Raw genomic sequence first — 18,144 nt, forward strand, 5'->3', positions numbered from 1 at the left:
CAGTAGAGAGGATAGGGTTGTGAACTTGTGACCTATCCCCCCCCCCAGAGTCAGGACTGGAGTAAGAGTGATGAGAGGCTCCTGCAGGCCGTGGAGCAGAATGAGCCGGACAAGGTCACAGCCCTCATGGTGAAGAAGGGCCTCTGCCCCACCAAGCTGGACGCTGAGGGCAAGTCAGCGTGAGTTCATCACTTCACCACCGCTGCTGTCTCTGTGGAGTTCCCTCTCCCTAGTTGAACATTTATCTTCTGTTGTTGACAAAAGAGCCGTGTAGAGATGGGGAGGACCCCTGTTATTGAACAAACACTATAGCAATGGTTACTATAAGATTTACTATAGGAAGATAGAGCCTTTGAACATAAAATACCCATATCCCTTGCGTCCACTGTTGTCCTACCCAATAATACATTCGTAGTATTGTGATTTAACATCGTTAATTACAGGGATTACAGACTTTAGACTTTACAACTTTCGAAAGTTTAGCATTTAATAAAATGAAGAAGAGTGAAAACGTTAAGTAAAATGACAGCTGATTAAAACCCATTCTGGGCAGGAACCCCTTTTGGTGTTAGCATTATGTTATGCTTTAGCTATTGAAAAATAGCAGATCTACGAGCTTGTAGGTCTGCTATTTTTGAAAAATCAAAGAACGACTGAGATAGAAACATAGCGTTTTCAGAAAACTGTCAGGATGTAGAAGACATTTTTAGAATCTGATCTCAGGTCAGAATGGGTTCATCAGACCAGTGTGTCCCCGGCGGAAACCTCGTATGAATCTGATCTCAGGCCAAAATGGGTTAACGGTGTGTCTTCTGGGCCATCCTGCCTGTAGGTTGAATCTGATCTCAGGTCAGAATGGGTTAAAGGTGTGTCTTGTGGACCCTCCTGCCTGTAGGTTCCACCTGTGTGTGACCCGCGGTCGGCTGGACTGCCTGGAGGCCGTCATCTCTCATGGAGCAGACATCACCGTCAACGATGGCGCCGGTATGGAAGTTCATAAGTCCATTAATACATTCTATAACCACTTAAGCCCTATGTACTTCTTCGTACTGTATGTTTCCCCCCTTCATACATGTTCGTAGGAATTCCCGTGTGAATTCGTTCATTTTATTTAATAAATAAAACCGACTTTACGGGGCAATGGTGCCATTCCAAAATCTATACAAGAAGAGTTAATTGGTCCCTGGGAAGGGAGAAGAAATATAGTTAGCATCTATTCAAAAATACGGCTTTCTTGTGACTTTATCCTTTTGAAAATATATTTTTTCAATAAAGTATTCAATCAATCAATCAAAAAAAGAAAAAACTACGACCACAAATGTCCCAAGAAACTAGCTAGCCTAGCCACCGAGTTTGCTGCGCTCTGGGAGAACAGAGCAGCTGAATTCTTTGTTTTGATTAGGTGGTGAATGGTGCTGGTTTAACCCACGGCTAGAAGGCTGTTTCAACCAATCAGATTGCTTCCTCCAAACGACCTGTGGTATAATTTACATCTAATGTATTGTATGTCTTTGCACTAATATTGACTGTCTTCCTGTTCCTCTTTGTCTTGTTCAATCTGGTCTGGGTTGGCTGTATACTGACTCCAGGCTTCAGCGCCCTTCATCTAGCAGCCAAAAACAGCCAGCCTGAGTGCTTGAAGAGGTTACTACAGGTAAAACAGAATGAAACAGAGAAACAGAGCCTGGACGAGTTCCAAAATATCATCTAAAAACTGGGGTTGGGATCCGGAACCGAAGGAACCGGATCCAACATTGAGGTACCGGAATCAGTTCTATCACATTTGGAACTGTTTCCGGAACCGGTTTATCACACTGTCAGAGCTGGTATGTGGACTTCACTGCCTGCTATGATAACCACAATACCAGTGCTTCTCAAACTTTTTAATAAAGTGACTCTGAGAATGTACTGCACAAATGAAACCAAATGGTCCATTTGGTTCCATTTGTACACTCTCAGAGTCACAGTCCTGTAAGTGTCCATTTGGAACCCCCTATGGGAGTCGTTAAAGGGAAGGAACCGGACTGTTAAACAGAGGAGGAACAAGGAAGTGGAATCATTGAAAATCGTTAAAAATGTATTCAGGGCTGTCATGCATATTAGTGTATATTCTCTTTGTTTACTTACTGCTGCTTCAACTGCCTATTCCCTCCACAACAGGAGCGATTGCCTGTAGACAACGTAGACGGTATTGGCAGAACAGCGCTGCATCATGCAGGTAACTACTAATTACATCTAACTCTACACAGCAGACACTATAGAGAGAGTTCCCCAAATTGACCTTCATCAAGTCATGGACCCTCATTTCAAATGATTACTGTGAGGACTCTGACATTAAACAATGAGTAAACAACAAAAAAGAAAGCCACTTGAGCAATAGTTAAATTAAACTACTCACATCGATGGGGAGTGGCCGGGGACGCCCTGTCAATGACCCCGGGGGTCCCAGGGCCCCCAATTAAAAAAAACCTTGCTCTACACAGAGTCTACAGAGACAGAATGAGCTCCATGGTGGCGGGACAATCCCTGTTACATTGCACTTACACTTGCAACAGATACTTGCCACGCTTAAAACCACTGTGTTGTAATAGAGTGCTGCTGTAAAGAGAGGGGGGTGTCCTCGTACAACAATATCACTATGGTAAATGTTCTGTTACTGACACACATACAGTACATCTATGGTAAATGTTGTGTTACTGACACACATACTATGGTAAATGTTCTGTTACTGACACACATACAGTACATCTATGGTAAATGTTGTGTTACTGACACACATACTATGGTAAATGTTCTGTTACTGACACACATACAGTACATCTACAGTTTGTTCTCCTTGTGTGTCCTGCAGCGGTTAGCGGCTGCTTGTCCTCCACCGAGACTCTGTGGGATTTCAAAGCTGATCTGGATTTACAGGATGGGGTAAGCACAGGGAATTCATTGATTTACAGGATGGGGTAAGCACAGGGAATTCATTGATTTACAGGATGGGGTAAGCACAGGGAATTCATTGATTTACAGGATGGGGTAAGCACAGGGAATTCATTACAGGATGGGGTAAGCACAGGGAATTCATTTACAGGATGGGGTAAGCACAGGGAATTCATTTACAGGATGGGGTAAGCACAGGGAATTCATTTACAGGATGGGGTAAGCACAGGGAATTCATTTACAGGATGGGGTAAGCACAGGGAATCCATTGAACTAACATCAGAATGCTCTCTGATGGGGTAAGCACAGGGAATTCATTGAACTAACATCAGAATGCTCTCTGATGGGGTAAGCACAGGGAATTCATTGATCTGGATTTACAGGATGGGGTAAGCACAGGGAATCCATTGATCTGGATTTACAGGATGGGGTAAGCACAGGGAATCCATTGATCTGGATTTACAGGATGGGGTAAGCACAGGGAATCCATTGATCTGGATTTACAGGATGGGGTAAGCACAGGGAATTCATTGATCTGGATTTACAGGATGGGGTAAGCACAGGGAATCCATTGATCTGGATTTACAGGATGGGGTAAGCACAGGGAATCCATTGATCTGGATTTACAGGATGGGGTAAGCACAGGGAATCCATTGATCTGGATTTACAGGATGGGGTAAGCACAGGGAATCCATTGATCTGGATTTACAGGATGGGGTAAGCACAGGGAATCCATTGATCTGGATTTACAGGATGGGGTAAGCACAGGGAATCCATTGATCTGGATTTACAGGATGGGGTAAGCACAGGGAATTCATTTACAGGATGGGGTAAGCACAGGGAATTCATTTACAGGATGGGGTAAGCACAGGGAATCCATTGAACTAACATCAGAATGCTCTCTGATGGGGTAAGCACAGGGAATTCATTGAACTAACATCAGAATGCTCTCTGATGGGGTAAGCACAGGGAATTCATTGATCTGGATTTACAGGATGGGGTAAGCACAGGGAATCCATTGATCTGGATTTACAGGATGGGGTAAGCACAGGGAATCCATTGATCTGGATTTACAGGATGGGGTAAGCACAGGGAATCCATTGATCTGGATTTACAGGATGGGGTAAGCACAGGGAATTCATTGATCTGGATTTACAGGATGGGGTAAGCACAGGGAATCCATTGATCTGGATTTACAGGATGGGGTAAGCACAGGGAATCCATTGATCTGGATTTACAGGATGGGGTAAGCACAGGGAATCCATTGATCTGGATTTACAGGATGGGGTAAGCACAGGGAATCCATTGATCTGGATTTACAGGATGGGGTAAGCACAGGGAATCCATTGATCTGGATTTACAGGATGGGGTAAGCACAGGGAATCCATTGATCTGGATTTACAGGATGGGGTAAGCACAGGGAATCCATTGATCTGGATTTACAGGATGGGGTAAGCACAGGGAATTCATTGATCTGGATTTACAGGATGGGGTAAGCACAGGGAATCCATTGATCTGGATTTACAGGATGGGGTAAGCACAGGGAATCCATTGATCTGGATTTACAGGATGGGGTAAGCACAGGGAATTCATTGATCTGGATTTACAGGATGGGGTAAGCACAGGGAATCCATTGATCTGGATTTACAGGATGGGGTAAGCACAGGGAATTCATTGATCTGGATTTACAGGATGGGGTAAGCACAGGGAATTCATTGATCTGGATTTACAGGATGGGGTAAGCACAGGGAATCCATTGATCTGGATTTACAGGATGGGGTAAGCACAGGGAATTCATTGAGCTAACATCATAATGCTCTCTGGGTCCGTCCTTCCCAAACATAGACCCACGACCGCACGACTCAGTAAATATCAAGGTATTGTAAAAAATAAAAGATTTTCAAAAATGTCCCCCGAAAAACTTAACATTTTAAAATACATTTTCAATGTAAACATTTAAATTGGGCTTTAAGTGGTTAATTCATAACTATTCTTTGTAATTTTGGAGACACAGAATTTGTCGGTGAAAACGTTTTGGAACCCTTGGCCTGGGTTATATTTGTGCTTTTACGCAATGATCTTCTCTCTGGTCTCTGCTAAAAAACAATCTATCAATCATCTACAGCTCATTCAGAATGCAGTTGCTAAGAGATGAAATTAGAAGTAAGAAAGCTGAATACAATTCTCATTGCTGCACAGGCTTCCAAGTGAGCCATAGAATTGATTTTGGCCGTCGTCGTCTTTAAATCTCTATGGTTTACGGTCAAAATACTGCTCTGAGTTGCTTTGACACTATGAAGCCTTTAGAAGTGCCAGGTCGTCCAGGACTGGTCTACTAACTGCCCCCAGAGTACAGAACATGACGAGGCAGCATTTAGTTAGTTTGACACGCATAACTGAAACAATCCTCCAGAGGCTTTGAGGCTTGCACCAAACTCCTTTTAAATACTTTTAAATCCAGGATAAAAAACGTCTTCTACTGTATGTCCTCCACTGCCTTCTTATTAGAATGACATTTCACCTCAGATCTGTTTCTTTATGATCCTTTAACCCATTTAGGCCTGACGTAAAAAAAAGTCAAAGATTTGTGCCTCAAAAATAGCAGGCCTACAAGCTCATAGCGCGCCACTTGGTGGTGCGCTATGAGCTTGTGCGTAGCAATAGTTCATTATAGGCACGGAAGGCAGGAAGCTTACGTTGGCTCACTCTCCGCGGACCCCCATTCATTCTCTAAATAGTTAATTCATACTGTGTCATGCTTGTGCAGGTAATTCCACTGTTACTTTCTTAGCTTACGCATGTTTCATGATAAATGCTTTTATGTGATGTATTCCCATGCTTTTGTTCTTAAGACGATTAAGAGCGATTAAGAGCGTCTGCTAAATGCCTAAATTGTAAATTGTAATTGTAATCTGTAATATCACATGAGAGCCACACCGCCAAACTGAATGCAATATTACATTAAATGGTAAATGGTGTGTCAGGATTAACCAAAACAGCAAAAGTAGCAGATCTACAAGCTCAAAACGCGTCGCTTCACACTTTTGGTTCGGTACTTTTGTGTGACACTGTACACTGTAGTATGATCAAGTAGGGCATTGATTCATGAGAAAACACAGTTAGAATATGCGCATAACAGTGAAAAGTTCTCTTTCAGTATCTCAGTGAGCTTTATGACATGTGGTGTGTGTAGATGAACGCTGATGTGTGTGTGTGTGTGTGTGTGTGTGTGTGTGTGTGTGTGTGTGTTCTTCAGGAAGGGGCCACCCCTCTGATCCTAGCAGCTCAGATGAGCAGAGTGGAGCTGTGTGACTTTCTGTTGAGTCGAGGGGCCAACGCCAACATACAGGACAGCCAGGGGAGGTAACAGCCCGCTCCCATAACAGCACTGTGGTGCTTTTTCAACAACAAAAGGTTCCAATGATGTCATTTAAATTGTATTGTGCAGAAAGAATATTGTGTATAGCTTGAGGAACCAAAGAAGAGTGTGCCACTTCTCCATTGAACTTCAATGGACGCAGCCACCATTTTCAATTACTCTGAATGGCGATCTTCTTCTTGATTCAAGCATTCATTTCATTTTCATGGGCGTGAAACGGAAATAAATGAACACAAGCCTTTCTGGTGTGTACAAAGAAAAGCGAGCCAACTCCCTATTTATCACCATACCTCAGTGTGTTGTACTTTAGCTTGTTAACCCATTCTGACCGGGCACCCATTTTGGTGTCAGCATCATGTTATGCTTTAGCTATTGAAAAATAGCAGATCTACAAGCTCATATCGCGCCACCAAGTGGCGCGATACGAGCTTGTAGGTCTGCTATTTTTTTTAAATCGAAGAGCGACTGACATTTCTAGAATCTGATCTCAGGTCAGAATGGGTTAATCAGACCAGTGTGTGTCCAGTGGAAACCTCGTATGAATCTGATCTCAGGTCAGAATGCGTTAATGTTCTCTGTTCACCCGGCCCAGGTCCGCCCTGATGCTGGCCTGTGAGAGTGACAGTGCTGAGACAGCGGAGGCTCTAGTGAGGGGCGGGGCCAATTCACAGCTGATCGACGCCCTCGGACACAACGCCACCCACTATGGCGCGGCCACAGGCAACCAGCGGCTCACCTACCTGCTGCAGAACGGAACTCTTCCAGCTCCAGGTACTGTACGTGTTCATTCCCTCGCCTCTGTGGCCGTCCACTCACAATTTACCATAACTCAACACACACTCACTGACACACTGAAGCTGAACGGAGCTTTTTACCCAAACTCTCAAACCTTTCTCGTTGAAGCTGCTCTGAACCGGTTCTATAGTTCTGTGTCTGCGCTCACCAAAGAAATGAATCTAGAGCGAGGAAGTAGATCAAGGGAACAACTGGGGATGATGATAGTGGAGTTGGAAACAAAAGAGAGAAACGACTTGTTCCTCTTAACTTGAAACTAAACCTTGGTCGATTTAAGAAGGAGGGATGTGTGACGGTTGGTTTAGAAAGGAAGATGAGGGGAAGAGAAGTATAATTTGTATGACAGTGTGCAGATAGCTCTCACGTGTCATTTTTATACCGTTTGTCACTGTATTTGTGTGTTCTGAACCAGTCTTCTGTCTCCCTCCATGCACACACAGCCCCTGAGATCACAGTGGATGAGGTAACAAAGCAAGCACACACACACACCACTGAATGTTCACACAACATATCAACCACAGCATGCACCACTGCACCAGCAACACACATGGGCTGCAAGTTAACTATCCATTATTTTATTGCCGATTATTCTTGATTACTTTTTCAATGAATCAAATAATCGTGACATTTATTAATATTTTTGTAAATGTCTTTCGTTTTTTAAATATCAATGAATCGGTGAGAACATTTTCAAATGTACATGTTATAAACATCTAAATCCATTAGTCCGAATATCCACTTAAGCCCTATTTAATACTTCAGCATTACTTTGACGGTGTTGCGCGAAAATACTGTAGCCAAAATAGTAGATGTATATTAAGATCTGCTATTTTGTCATTTTCCCCCCGTCAAAGTCGATGATTTTTTGTAAAAATCGACGATGGATCACATTGATTAGTTAAGTGAACTGTTACACCCCTACCACTGAACACATTTACCAGTATGAGCTGATGGTTCTGGCTTGCCGTTATGTTTTGCTTGTGCTCCATCACTGACCATGAGCTTGACCCCCTCCCTCCCTGTGACCCCTCCCTCACCGCTCGCCAGCTGCCCCCCCCTGCTCCCCCGCAAGTGCAAGGGGGCTCGGCCCCCCGCAAGAGGAAAGCACCCCCGCCCCCTCGCTCCCCTGTCCAGGTACCGCCAGAGGTTGTGTGTGTTGTTGAACAACACAGAACATGAGCACTACTCACGCCTCTTTGTCTGTATGTCCTTTGTGTTGACAGCATGCAGCTTTTGGGGTGCATACTTAGTTTAGACTAGTCATTGGTTAGACATGGATTAAGGTTAGGTTTAGGTGTGCTGCCCCGTGGGATACTGCACCCACAGCTTTTAGGCTTAACATTTTTGTCATATGATTGATAACTCTTGTCACATTTTATACTGTAGCATAAAGACCCCCCTCTATTACACTGTATTTTAGCATTTTACTGCAGTTTAATGTTTTCCTAGGCCAACCTGTAGACAATGATTCCCGAGACTATACTGTAGAATAAAATAGTCAAATAAGTGCATTTTGAGTATTTTAAGATTGCCTTAAATGACATTCTGTATAACAATGTCATGTTCCTTGAGGGTGTTCCAAGTGGACCCTCACAGGTCCGGTCTGTAAAAGAAGTTGTAGAACCACTGCCCCTGCAAATAAGGGTGAAAAACAAGAAGTGGAATTAGCTGGAGGGGGTGCTTTTCATTAATAATGGACATATTGAAGGCTTCATGTGATTCTGTTCTTCCATCACCGGTCCGTGATCCAGGGTTTACAACCTTCTCCAGGGCCCTGCACTGCTGCTTCACCGGCCCCGTCCCCCGAGCCCCCCGACCCCAGCCCCCCTCCTCCTCCGTCCCCAGAACCACCGCACCCTGCCCAGGTAAGTTGTGTGAGTACTGTCTGCACGTGGTTCTTTGTTTGTGACGCTTTGGACCTTATTATGCGTGTCTTAAGTACCAGGTCTTATTACTTAACTTAAGACCTGGAGGCGTGATCAATGCCATTTGGCTATTCTGAGTGGCCAAACAGCATTGACCACACCTCCAGGTCTTAAGTTAAGTCATGAGACCTGGTACTTAAGACACGCAAAATAAGGCCCTTCATGTCCTATTCGTTTGTGCTTGCCTTGTCTAGGCCTGTCCCCAACTAAGAATTTATATAGTCGAATCTGATTGGACAAATGTTGCCTAAAGTCGACTGGCGAATCAAGCAAAAAAAAAAAACGTTTTTTGGCAGTCAATTGGCAGATTGTCAGTCGAATCAAATTCCCTGATTGATTTGTTGAATCATCGACTCTTTTCTTACTATGAACATCTCCAGAGCAGGTTTCTGTTTCTGTTACAGCAGAAAAGAGCCAATAATTGCTATGGCCCTTAAAACGTAGCGATGTACTGTATGTCACACTTTTGTATAATATATGTGTGTGTGTGTGTGTGTGTGTGTGTGTGTGTGTGTGTGTGTGTGTGTGTGTGTGTGTGTGTGTGCACGCGTGTATTTGAGGTGGAGGACGAGGAGGTGTTTGAGGAGATTCGAAAGCTGCGTTTGGAGAAGGGCCACCTGCTTCAGAAGATCAAAGGTCTGGAGCAGCAGCAGAGCGCCACCTCTGCCCTGGAGGTACATGACAACAAGTTAAATGGAAGATAGATTTCATGTGCAACCAAAATAATGTGCTTATGTATCGAATAATTTCCATACATTCCAAACTAAAGACTAAAACTAAGGACATGTTCTCCATGATATTAGTTAATTTTGTGAACACACACAAAATACAGTTTCAGTTAGATTAAAAAGTACATTTATTTCAGTTAACTACAATTTGTTTTTCTTTTCACTGCTAGTTTGAGTTATTTTATTTAATTATTCTGACTTCATAACCGTGTGTGTGTGTGTGTGTGTGTATGTGTGTGTACGCGTGCACGTCCAGGTGTCCCAGCTGAAGCAGAGTCTGGAGCTTTCGGAGGCAGAGAAGAAACGACTGCAAGCAGAACTAGAGAGCCTGAGATCAGAAGGTCACGGGGTGGGAGCCAGTGACATGGAGGACATGGATGAGATGCTAGAATTCCCAGGTGTGTGCGTGTGTGTGTGTGTGTGTGTGTGTGTGTGTGTGTGTGTGTGTGTGTGTGTGTGTGTGTGTGTGTGTGTGTGTGTGTGTGTGTGTGTGTGTGTGTGTGAGAGAGAGAAAGTTTCATGAATACCGTGCAGTGGATATGCTGGAAGCTATTCTATTGGGTTGTTAATTCTATTAATACTCCCCTCCAGAGAAGCTGCTCTCCAGGCATTCGAAGGCCTCTCCTGCCCAGGATCAGGCCACCTCAAATGGGGACACAGACTCAGCGGAGCTACGCAGACAAATAGAAGAGCTTACTTCACAGAACTCTGAGTTAGCTCTCAAAGTGAAGGTGAGGTTGCAGAATGATACAATGGCACCAATTGCACACTATTGCAAAAACACGAGCACACAAGCACAAATCCTCACCTTTAACGGAAGTGAATTGATAGGGAACGGATCATTTAATCAGCTGATGTGAGAAGTCTTCAAGGCCAGCTGAGCGGTGCCTGACTGGATCATTAATCATGACCAGTTTAGTGGTGGAGGGAAACAGCAGTGCTGTGCTACTGAAGCAGTAGCATCCAAACAAGCATAAATGGAAGACTTGCAGCTGCATGTGTATTTGCAGACATGCAGCAGCCATTCTTTCACTAGCTGGGTCAAGGTTTCTGGAGGTACTGTAATGTAGAGTATTATAATTTTCTCCACGCTGTTAAATAAATGTTGCTGTTGTGGTTTATCATTTACAGCTGGAGTGGTGTAGTTAGTATAAACCACAAGACCAGAAGTCCCTGCGACATACTAGCGTCATGTCCAGGGGGTGTACTTGTACATCAAGCTGCCTCACGCTACAGAAACAGGATATAGACTCCTGCCCTATGGGCCCCATGGCTCGGCAAGGCTACTTACTTACTTACTTACAAGACCAGAAGAGTCTCGATACACCACAATAGCTGTAGAGACAGGGAAGAAATCGTGCTTAAATCTCAACCTCGACTAGTCGTTTGAAGAGTAAAAGAGTAAAACACAAGAAGAGCCTAAGAAGCCAAGATGGGCCTACTAACAGAACAGATCACACAGCAATAGAAACGGAGAAGAACACCGTGTGGAAATGTGGATGTGGGGGTGGGAGAAAGAGACCGCATTCAGGGGGTTGTGGAGGCGTTCATCCAGGGAATACCTGGGTGTCAGGCACTGGTGCTGGAATGGGGTGCATTGAGATCTCCCCACTTTTCAGTCTGGTTACCTCTGTTGTGTGCACGAAGCTGCTCTGGCTCTCACTCATTTGATTGATTGATTGATTGAAATATTTAGTTTGCAGAATTACAGTACATTTCAAGCACAAACTCAATACAAAGACTGTTAACTGTGAGTGGATGACCCAATTGAGCATTACACTTGTTTACAAGAGGGTCTACCTCGTTCAATTCATCAAAACATTTAGAGACGTACAAATAGACACTTCTATATAGTCAAAGAACAGAACAGGAATTCATCATAAAGGAGGTAAAAAGGGAAAAGAAACAAATGCTGAATGCTGTCTCTCTGCTGCTCCGTCCCGGATGGTTTGAATGGCCCTGTCACACTGAATCTACACGTATGGCATCTATACTGCAGAATCGTAGAAGCACATGTTACTGATGTGTTCATTGTACTGTGTGGTGTGTTACTGTGTAGAATAGATGCTGGAGATGCACATGTTACTGATGTGTTCATTGTACTGTGTGGTGTGTTACTGTGTAGAATAGATGCTGGAGATGCACATGTTACTGATGTGTTCATTGTGTACTGTGTGGTGTGTTACTGTGTAGAATAGATGCTGGAGATGCACATGTTACTGATGTGTTCATTGTATACTGTGTGGTGTGTTACTGTGTAGATGCTGGAGATGCACATGTTACTGATGTGTTCATTGCATACTGTGTGGTGTGTTACTGTGTAGAATAGATGCTGGAGATGCACATGTTACTGATGTGTTCATTGTGTACTGTGTGGTGTGTTACTGTGTAGAATAGATGCTGGAGATGCACATGTTACTGATGTGTTCATTGTATACTGTGTGGTGTGTTACTGTGTAGATGCTGGAGATGCACATGTTACTGATGTGTTCATTGTGTACTGTGTGGTGTGTTACTGTGTAGATGCTGGAGATGCACATGTTACTGATGTGTTCATTGTATACTGTGTGGTGTGTTACTGTGTAGATGCTGGAGGTGCACATGTTACTGATGTGTTCATTGTACTGTGTGGTGTGTTACTGTGTAGAATAGATGCTGGAGATGCACATGTTACTGATGTGTTCATTGTATACTGTGTGGTGTGTTACTGTGTAGATGCTGGAGAAGCACATGTTACTGATGTGTTCATTGTATACTGTGTGGTGTGTTACTGTGTAGATGCTGGAGAAGCACATGTTACTGATGTGTTCATTGTATACTGTGTGGTGTGTTACTGTGTAGAATAGATGCTGGAGATGCACATGTTACTGATGTGTTCATTGTACTGTGTGGTGTGTTACTGTGTAGATGCTGGAGATGCACATGTTACTGATGTGTTCATTGTACTGTGTGGTGTGTTACTGTGTAGAATAGATGCTGGAGATGCACATGTTACTGATGTGTTCATTGTGTACTGTGTGGTGTGTTACTGTGTAGATGCTGGAGATGCACATGTTACTGATGTGTTCATTGTATACTGTGTGGTGTGTTACTGTGTAGAATAGATGCTGGAGATGCACATGTTACTGATGTGTTCATTGTATACTGTGTGGTGTGTTACTGTGTAGATGCTGTAGATGCACATGTTACTGATGTGTTCATTGTATACTGTGTGGTGTGTTACTGTGTAGATGCTGGAGATGCACATGTTACTGATGTGTTCATTGTGTACTGTGTGGTGTGTTACTGTGTAGATGCTGGAGATGCACATGTTACTGATGTGTTCATTGTATACTGTGTGGTGTGTTACTGTGTAGATGCTGGAGATGCACATGTTACTGATGTGTTCATTGTGTACTGTGTGGTGTGTTACTGTGTAGATGCTGGAGATGCACATGTTACTGATGTGTTCATTGTACTGTGTGGTGTGTTACTGTGTAGAATAGATGCTGGAGATGCACATGTTACTGATGTGTTCATTGTATACTGTGTGGTGTGTTACTGTGTAGATGCTGTAGATGCACATGTTACTGATGTGTTCATTGTATACTGTGTGGTGTGTTACTGTGTAGATGCTGGAGAAGCACATGTTACTGATGTGTTCATTGTATACTGTGTGGTGTGTTACTGTGTAGATGCTGGAGATGCACATGTTACTCATGTGTTCATTGTACTGTGTGGTGTGTTACTGTGTAGATGCTGGAGATGCACATGTTGCTGATGTGTTCATTGTACTGTGTGGTGTGTTACTGTGTAGAATAGATGCTGGAGATGCACATGTTACTGATGTGTTCATTGTATACTGTGTGGTGTGTTACTGTGTAGAATAGATGCTGGAGAAGCACATGTTACTGATGTGTTCATTGCATACTGTGTGGTGTGTTACTGTGTAGAATAGATGCTGGAGATGCACATGTTACTGATGTGTTCATTGTACTGTGTGGTGTGTTACTGTGTAGAATAGATGCTGGAGATGCACATGTTACTGATGTGTTCATTGTATACTGTGTGGTGTGTTACTGTGTAGAATAGATGCTGGAGATGCACATGTTACTGATGTGTTCATTGTATACTGTGTGGTGTGTTACTGTGTAGATGCTGGAGAAGCACATGTTACTGATGTGTTCATTGTATACTGTGTGGTGTGTTACTGTGTAGATGCTGGAGATGCACATGTTACTGATGTGTTCATTGTATACTGTGTGGTGTGTTACTGTGTAGATGCTGGAGATGCACATGTTACTGATGTGTTCATTGTATACTGTGTGGTGTGTTACTGTGTAGATGCTGGAGATGCACATGTTACTGATGTGTTCATTGTACTGTGTGGTGTGTTACTGTGTAGATGCTGTAGATGCACATGTTACTGATGTGTTCATTGTACTGTGTGGTGTGTTACTGTGTAGAATGTAGATGCTGGAGATGCACATGTTACTGATGTGTTCATTGTATACTGTGTGGTGTGTTACTGTGTAGATGCTGGAGATGTTTGAGAAGGACGACACAGACATGCTGAGCTCCAGTCCAGACGTTGTCCCTACTGAGAGGTACGAGACCTTGAGGAAGGAGTACGAATCCCTGCAGGAGCGCTACGCCCAAGCCCAGGCCTCAGACGGGGCCTCCAGCTTGGCAGAAGACGGGTTAGTTTGTTTGTTTGTCAGTCAGTCAGTCAGTCAGTTCTACTCGTGGACTTCATTTTGCCTTTCAGGAGTTCTGTAAATTACCTGAACATATTGGTTTATAGTGAAAATATATATTCATTATTCAGATGTGTAATAGTTAGTTTTCATTTTATATAGGAATAGAAAACACGGATCCATTGTCTATTGTTGATCGTTTTTTCTTTTGGATGAAATCTGGATTTCCTCCAACAATCTAGATGTGGAGAGTTGTTGGTACTGTACCTACAGTAACTGCATCTCAATGCCTTCCACATATGGAAGCAGTGCTCCTTTAATTAGCCTTTCTGGGGTTTTAGACTTCCTGGATGATGAGCATATGAGTATACTAATAGACATGATGATTTGTCTCCATATTGGGTTCCAATCAAATAGCTTTATTTTGTTTTTAATATATATATATTTTTTCAAATATCTTAATTTGAATTAGTTCAAGACATTTTGAAAGGCAAATCAGAGCAGTCAGACATTCCCCTTGGCCTACCTCCTTGAAATTAAACAATCACAGCTCACAACGTGTCGATGTAGATCGGCTATTTTTATAAGATAAAGAAGTGTAGGCATACGGGTCCAAATACTCTGTCTGTGTCTCAAACCTGTCCACCAGTGACGTCATCGTCAGGCAGAATGTTTTTTAAACAGGATTTCTTTACAAAAATGCAACTTTTCAGGACTAGAGAGCCTGCAGTTTCTATTAGCTTGTATTCCCTATCGATGATGTCACTGGTGGACAGGTTTCTGAACTGCCCCACAGCACTCCTATGAGACACAGACTGAGTAGAAAATAATTGTGCAATTTTAGCATGATTATTAGTGAGGACCTATTATATGAAGATAGGTTGAAAAGTGGTGAAGTGGTCCTTTAAGCCACATACAGTATCTACAGAAAGAGGGACTGAACATTTCCATCCTAGCAATATTCTGCGTCTTGCTATAATTGTGACAATTAACCCTACAAGGGAGGGCTCTAGATGAACATCAAAAAACAAAAAAACATGTCCAAGACTGTAGTAGACCAAAGATGCACCAAAACATGACTGTTATTATTAGCTGGTGAGAGGGCACACCAGTATTTGTTTTTAAATGTAATAACATTTCTAAGAATGCTACATATTTCTTTGATTCACATTAACAACAGCCGGCTGACAGCTTCATCGGCAGCTGTGCGTGCTTCACTCACAGTGTAATATCTGTCCCAGATCTGTGTTGAAAAGATCAAATAGCATATGAGAGGATGATAGTCCGCATAAAACATGATTTATCTTGATCCATTTTTAGCCCTGCTAAAGGAAGGCAATATCAGTCAGTCGACCTTCTTGGCATCTGTCCATCCGTCCACCACTTCGGTCCCAAACGAGATACAGTATCTCCAAACATTCTGAGTGTATTGTCATGGAATTTGTTGTTGGTTTGACTTGAAACCTTAACATTTTGATGACGCCATGGTTTTCTTCACTTCCTGAATGTCTCCCAAATGTGCTGCTTCGCAGGAGCGACACAAAGTCTCAAGGGGGTGGCGTGGAGGGAGAGGCTCTGAAGGAGAAGTTGCGCGGCGTAGAGGAGCAGCTGGCCTCCTCCCAGTCTGAGCTGGAGGAACTGAAGGAGAACATGCGCCTGGGGGTCCTCTCCGTGGAGCTATCCGGGGAGGAGGAGGAGGAGGAGGGAGGGGACGGGGACGGGGCACGGCAGCAGCTGAGGGCCAGGGTGAGGCAGTTGGAGGTGGAGCTAGCCAAGAGGCAGGGCGACAGTGACACAGTCAAACAGCTGACAGCCAAAGTGGAGGAACTCCAAGCCGCCCTGCAGGCTGAGAAGGAGACGTCAAAGCAGCGAGGACAGAAGACTGACATCGGAGGAGGAGGAGGAGGAGACGACGAGGGAGAGACAGTGGAGCGCCTCAGGGAGAAGGTGGCCGAGTTGGAGGGAGCTCTGGCGGAGAGCCGGACGCATGGGAGGACGGATGGAGGAGGAGGAGGAGGAGGAGCAGTGGAAGGAGAGCTGGTGCGGCGGCTCCAGGGCCGCGTGGGGGAGCTGGAGGCGGAGCTGAGGAGGTGCGTGCCGCGCTCGGAGCTGGAGGAGGTGCAGGTCAGCCTGGGGCTGCAGTGCGAGCAGCTGGCGAGGGAGAGGGCGGAGACGTCTCTCAGGCTCAACCAGGCCCTGCTGGAGCTGGAGAGGCTCAGGCCTCCTCCGCTGCACGACGACGAGGAGGAGGACGAGGAAGAGCGCTCCGATGGTTCGGAGCGCTCCGTCACGTCAGGTGAGTCTGTCCGTCTCACCTTTGTGCTTCGTCATTCATACGACGCTGCGCGGCGGTTCAGGATGTACAGTCGTTCTATTGTTTGTTAGATAACGTTGCTGTCGGGCAGAAACCTCTCATCTCCATATTTACACTTTTTGTAAATTTGTTTTATTGACACCTACTTGATCGTATAGTGTATCGGTAGTGCTGTCACCTCACAGCTAGAAGGTCCTGGGTTCGATTCCGGCTTGGGACACTGTGTTCTCTCCCCCACTCATAGGTTGGGTTGGCAAAAGGGCCTTTCTGTGTGGAGTTTGCATGTTCTCCCTTCGTGTGCCCTAGGGTAGGTAGTGAAAAACATGCAGCTATTCTGGTCCGAGGCATCTGATGGAAGGGAAAGGAACTGGTTGGAATAACGTGTTCCTTCCACTCGTTACATCCAACAACCACAACCACAACCACAATAACTGTGTGGTTGAAATGCGTAACGCTTTGGTGCCTGAAATATCACTAATACGTTTTTATGAGAGGTTCTGAGTGTGTGTGTGTGTGTGTGTGTGTGTGTGTGTGTGTGTGTGCGAGAGAGGTTACCTCACAAACCATTGTGAGTTTGTAGAACTGCTATTTTCAAAGGATTTGAAAAGGCTACTTTTTGATAGCATTTTTTTTTCTTTTTTTGCACTGGCAGATTCGTGTCTGGCCACTATAAGGCTAACATTATGATACCAATCGTATTCTTACTCAAGTCAATTTTGAATTCCGGACTTTTACTTGAGTATTTTTACATTGCAGTATTCATACTTCGTACTTTTTCCACCACTGGCGATATATAAGCGACGGCATTTCCCTCTGGTCCAATCAGAGCGCGGCTCCAACCGCACCGTGACGTCCATGAGGGAGGAGCTGGAGGTGGCGCGGCAGGAGGCGGCCCAGGCGCTGGACTGCCTGTGCGCCGAGCGGGAGGGCCGCGCGCAGGACGCCATGGAGCTGAGCGACGCCGTGCCGCTGTCCAAACACAAGGCGGCCCTGGCGGCCGTCTCGGAGCAGCTGGCGCAGGCGCTGCAGGAGCTCCAGGAGGAGAGGGGCTCGTCGCGGGGCCTGGCGCAGGAGCAGCTCCACACGCTGCAGGACTCTGTGTCCAGGGAGGAGCACCGCAGAGCCACGGTCAGCCTGGATTCATTCATTAACCCATTTTGACCTGAGAACAGTTTTCTGAAAAAGCTATGTTTCTACGTCAGTCGTCAGTCATTTTTCTAACATAGCTCGTAGCGTGCCACTCGGAGCTTGAGCTTGTAGATCTGCTAAAGTGTAACATAATGCTAACACCAAGTTCCACTCATGTAGCGCAGGGATTCTCAATCTTTTAACCCCCCAAAATAATCATATTTGAACTGGGAACCCCCCAAAATAATCATATTTGAACTGGGAACCC

The 18,144-nt window shown here is 44.6% G+C and overlaps 1 protein-coding gene across 1 annotated transcript in view; it reads left to right on the forward strand.

Moving 5' to 3' along the window:
• The window catches only part of ankrd24 (ankyrin repeat domain 24), a gene marked incomplete at its 5' end in the record, with an annotated part of 29,534 nt that overhangs the window by 3,627 nt on the left and 7,763 nt on the right, over positions 1 to 18,144 (forward strand). The window contains 15 exons of the mRNA XM_083768087.1: positions 49 to 179; positions 896 to 984; positions 1,590 to 1,654; positions 2,161 to 2,218; positions 2,852 to 2,922; positions 6,188 to 6,294; positions 6,903 to 7,081; positions 7,546 to 7,568; positions 8,857 to 8,970; positions 9,591 to 9,704; positions 10,015 to 10,156; positions 10,350 to 10,489; positions 14,274 to 14,437; positions 15,967 to 16,730; positions 17,575 to 17,876. Of these exons, the coding sequence (XP_083624213.1) occupies positions 49 to 179; positions 896 to 984; positions 1,590 to 1,654; positions 2,161 to 2,218; positions 2,852 to 2,922; positions 6,188 to 6,294; positions 6,903 to 7,081; positions 7,546 to 7,568; positions 8,857 to 8,970; positions 9,591 to 9,704; positions 10,015 to 10,156; positions 10,350 to 10,489; positions 14,274 to 14,437; positions 15,967 to 16,730; positions 17,575 to 17,876 (2,463 nt within the window). The remainder of the gene's footprint in view (positions 1 to 48; positions 180 to 895; positions 985 to 1,589; positions 1,655 to 2,160; positions 2,219 to 2,851; positions 2,923 to 6,187; positions 6,295 to 6,902; positions 7,082 to 7,545; positions 7,569 to 8,856; positions 8,971 to 9,590; positions 9,705 to 10,014; positions 10,157 to 10,349; positions 10,490 to 14,273; positions 14,438 to 15,966; positions 16,731 to 17,574; positions 17,877 to 18,144) is intronic.

The sequence above is a fragment of the Protomyctophum parallelum genome (assembly GCF_964188405.1).
Source record: "Protomyctophum parallelum genome assembly, chromosome: 6".
Lineage (NCBI taxonomy): Eukaryota > Metazoa > Chordata > Actinopteri > Myctophiformes > Myctophidae > Protomyctophum > Protomyctophum parallelum.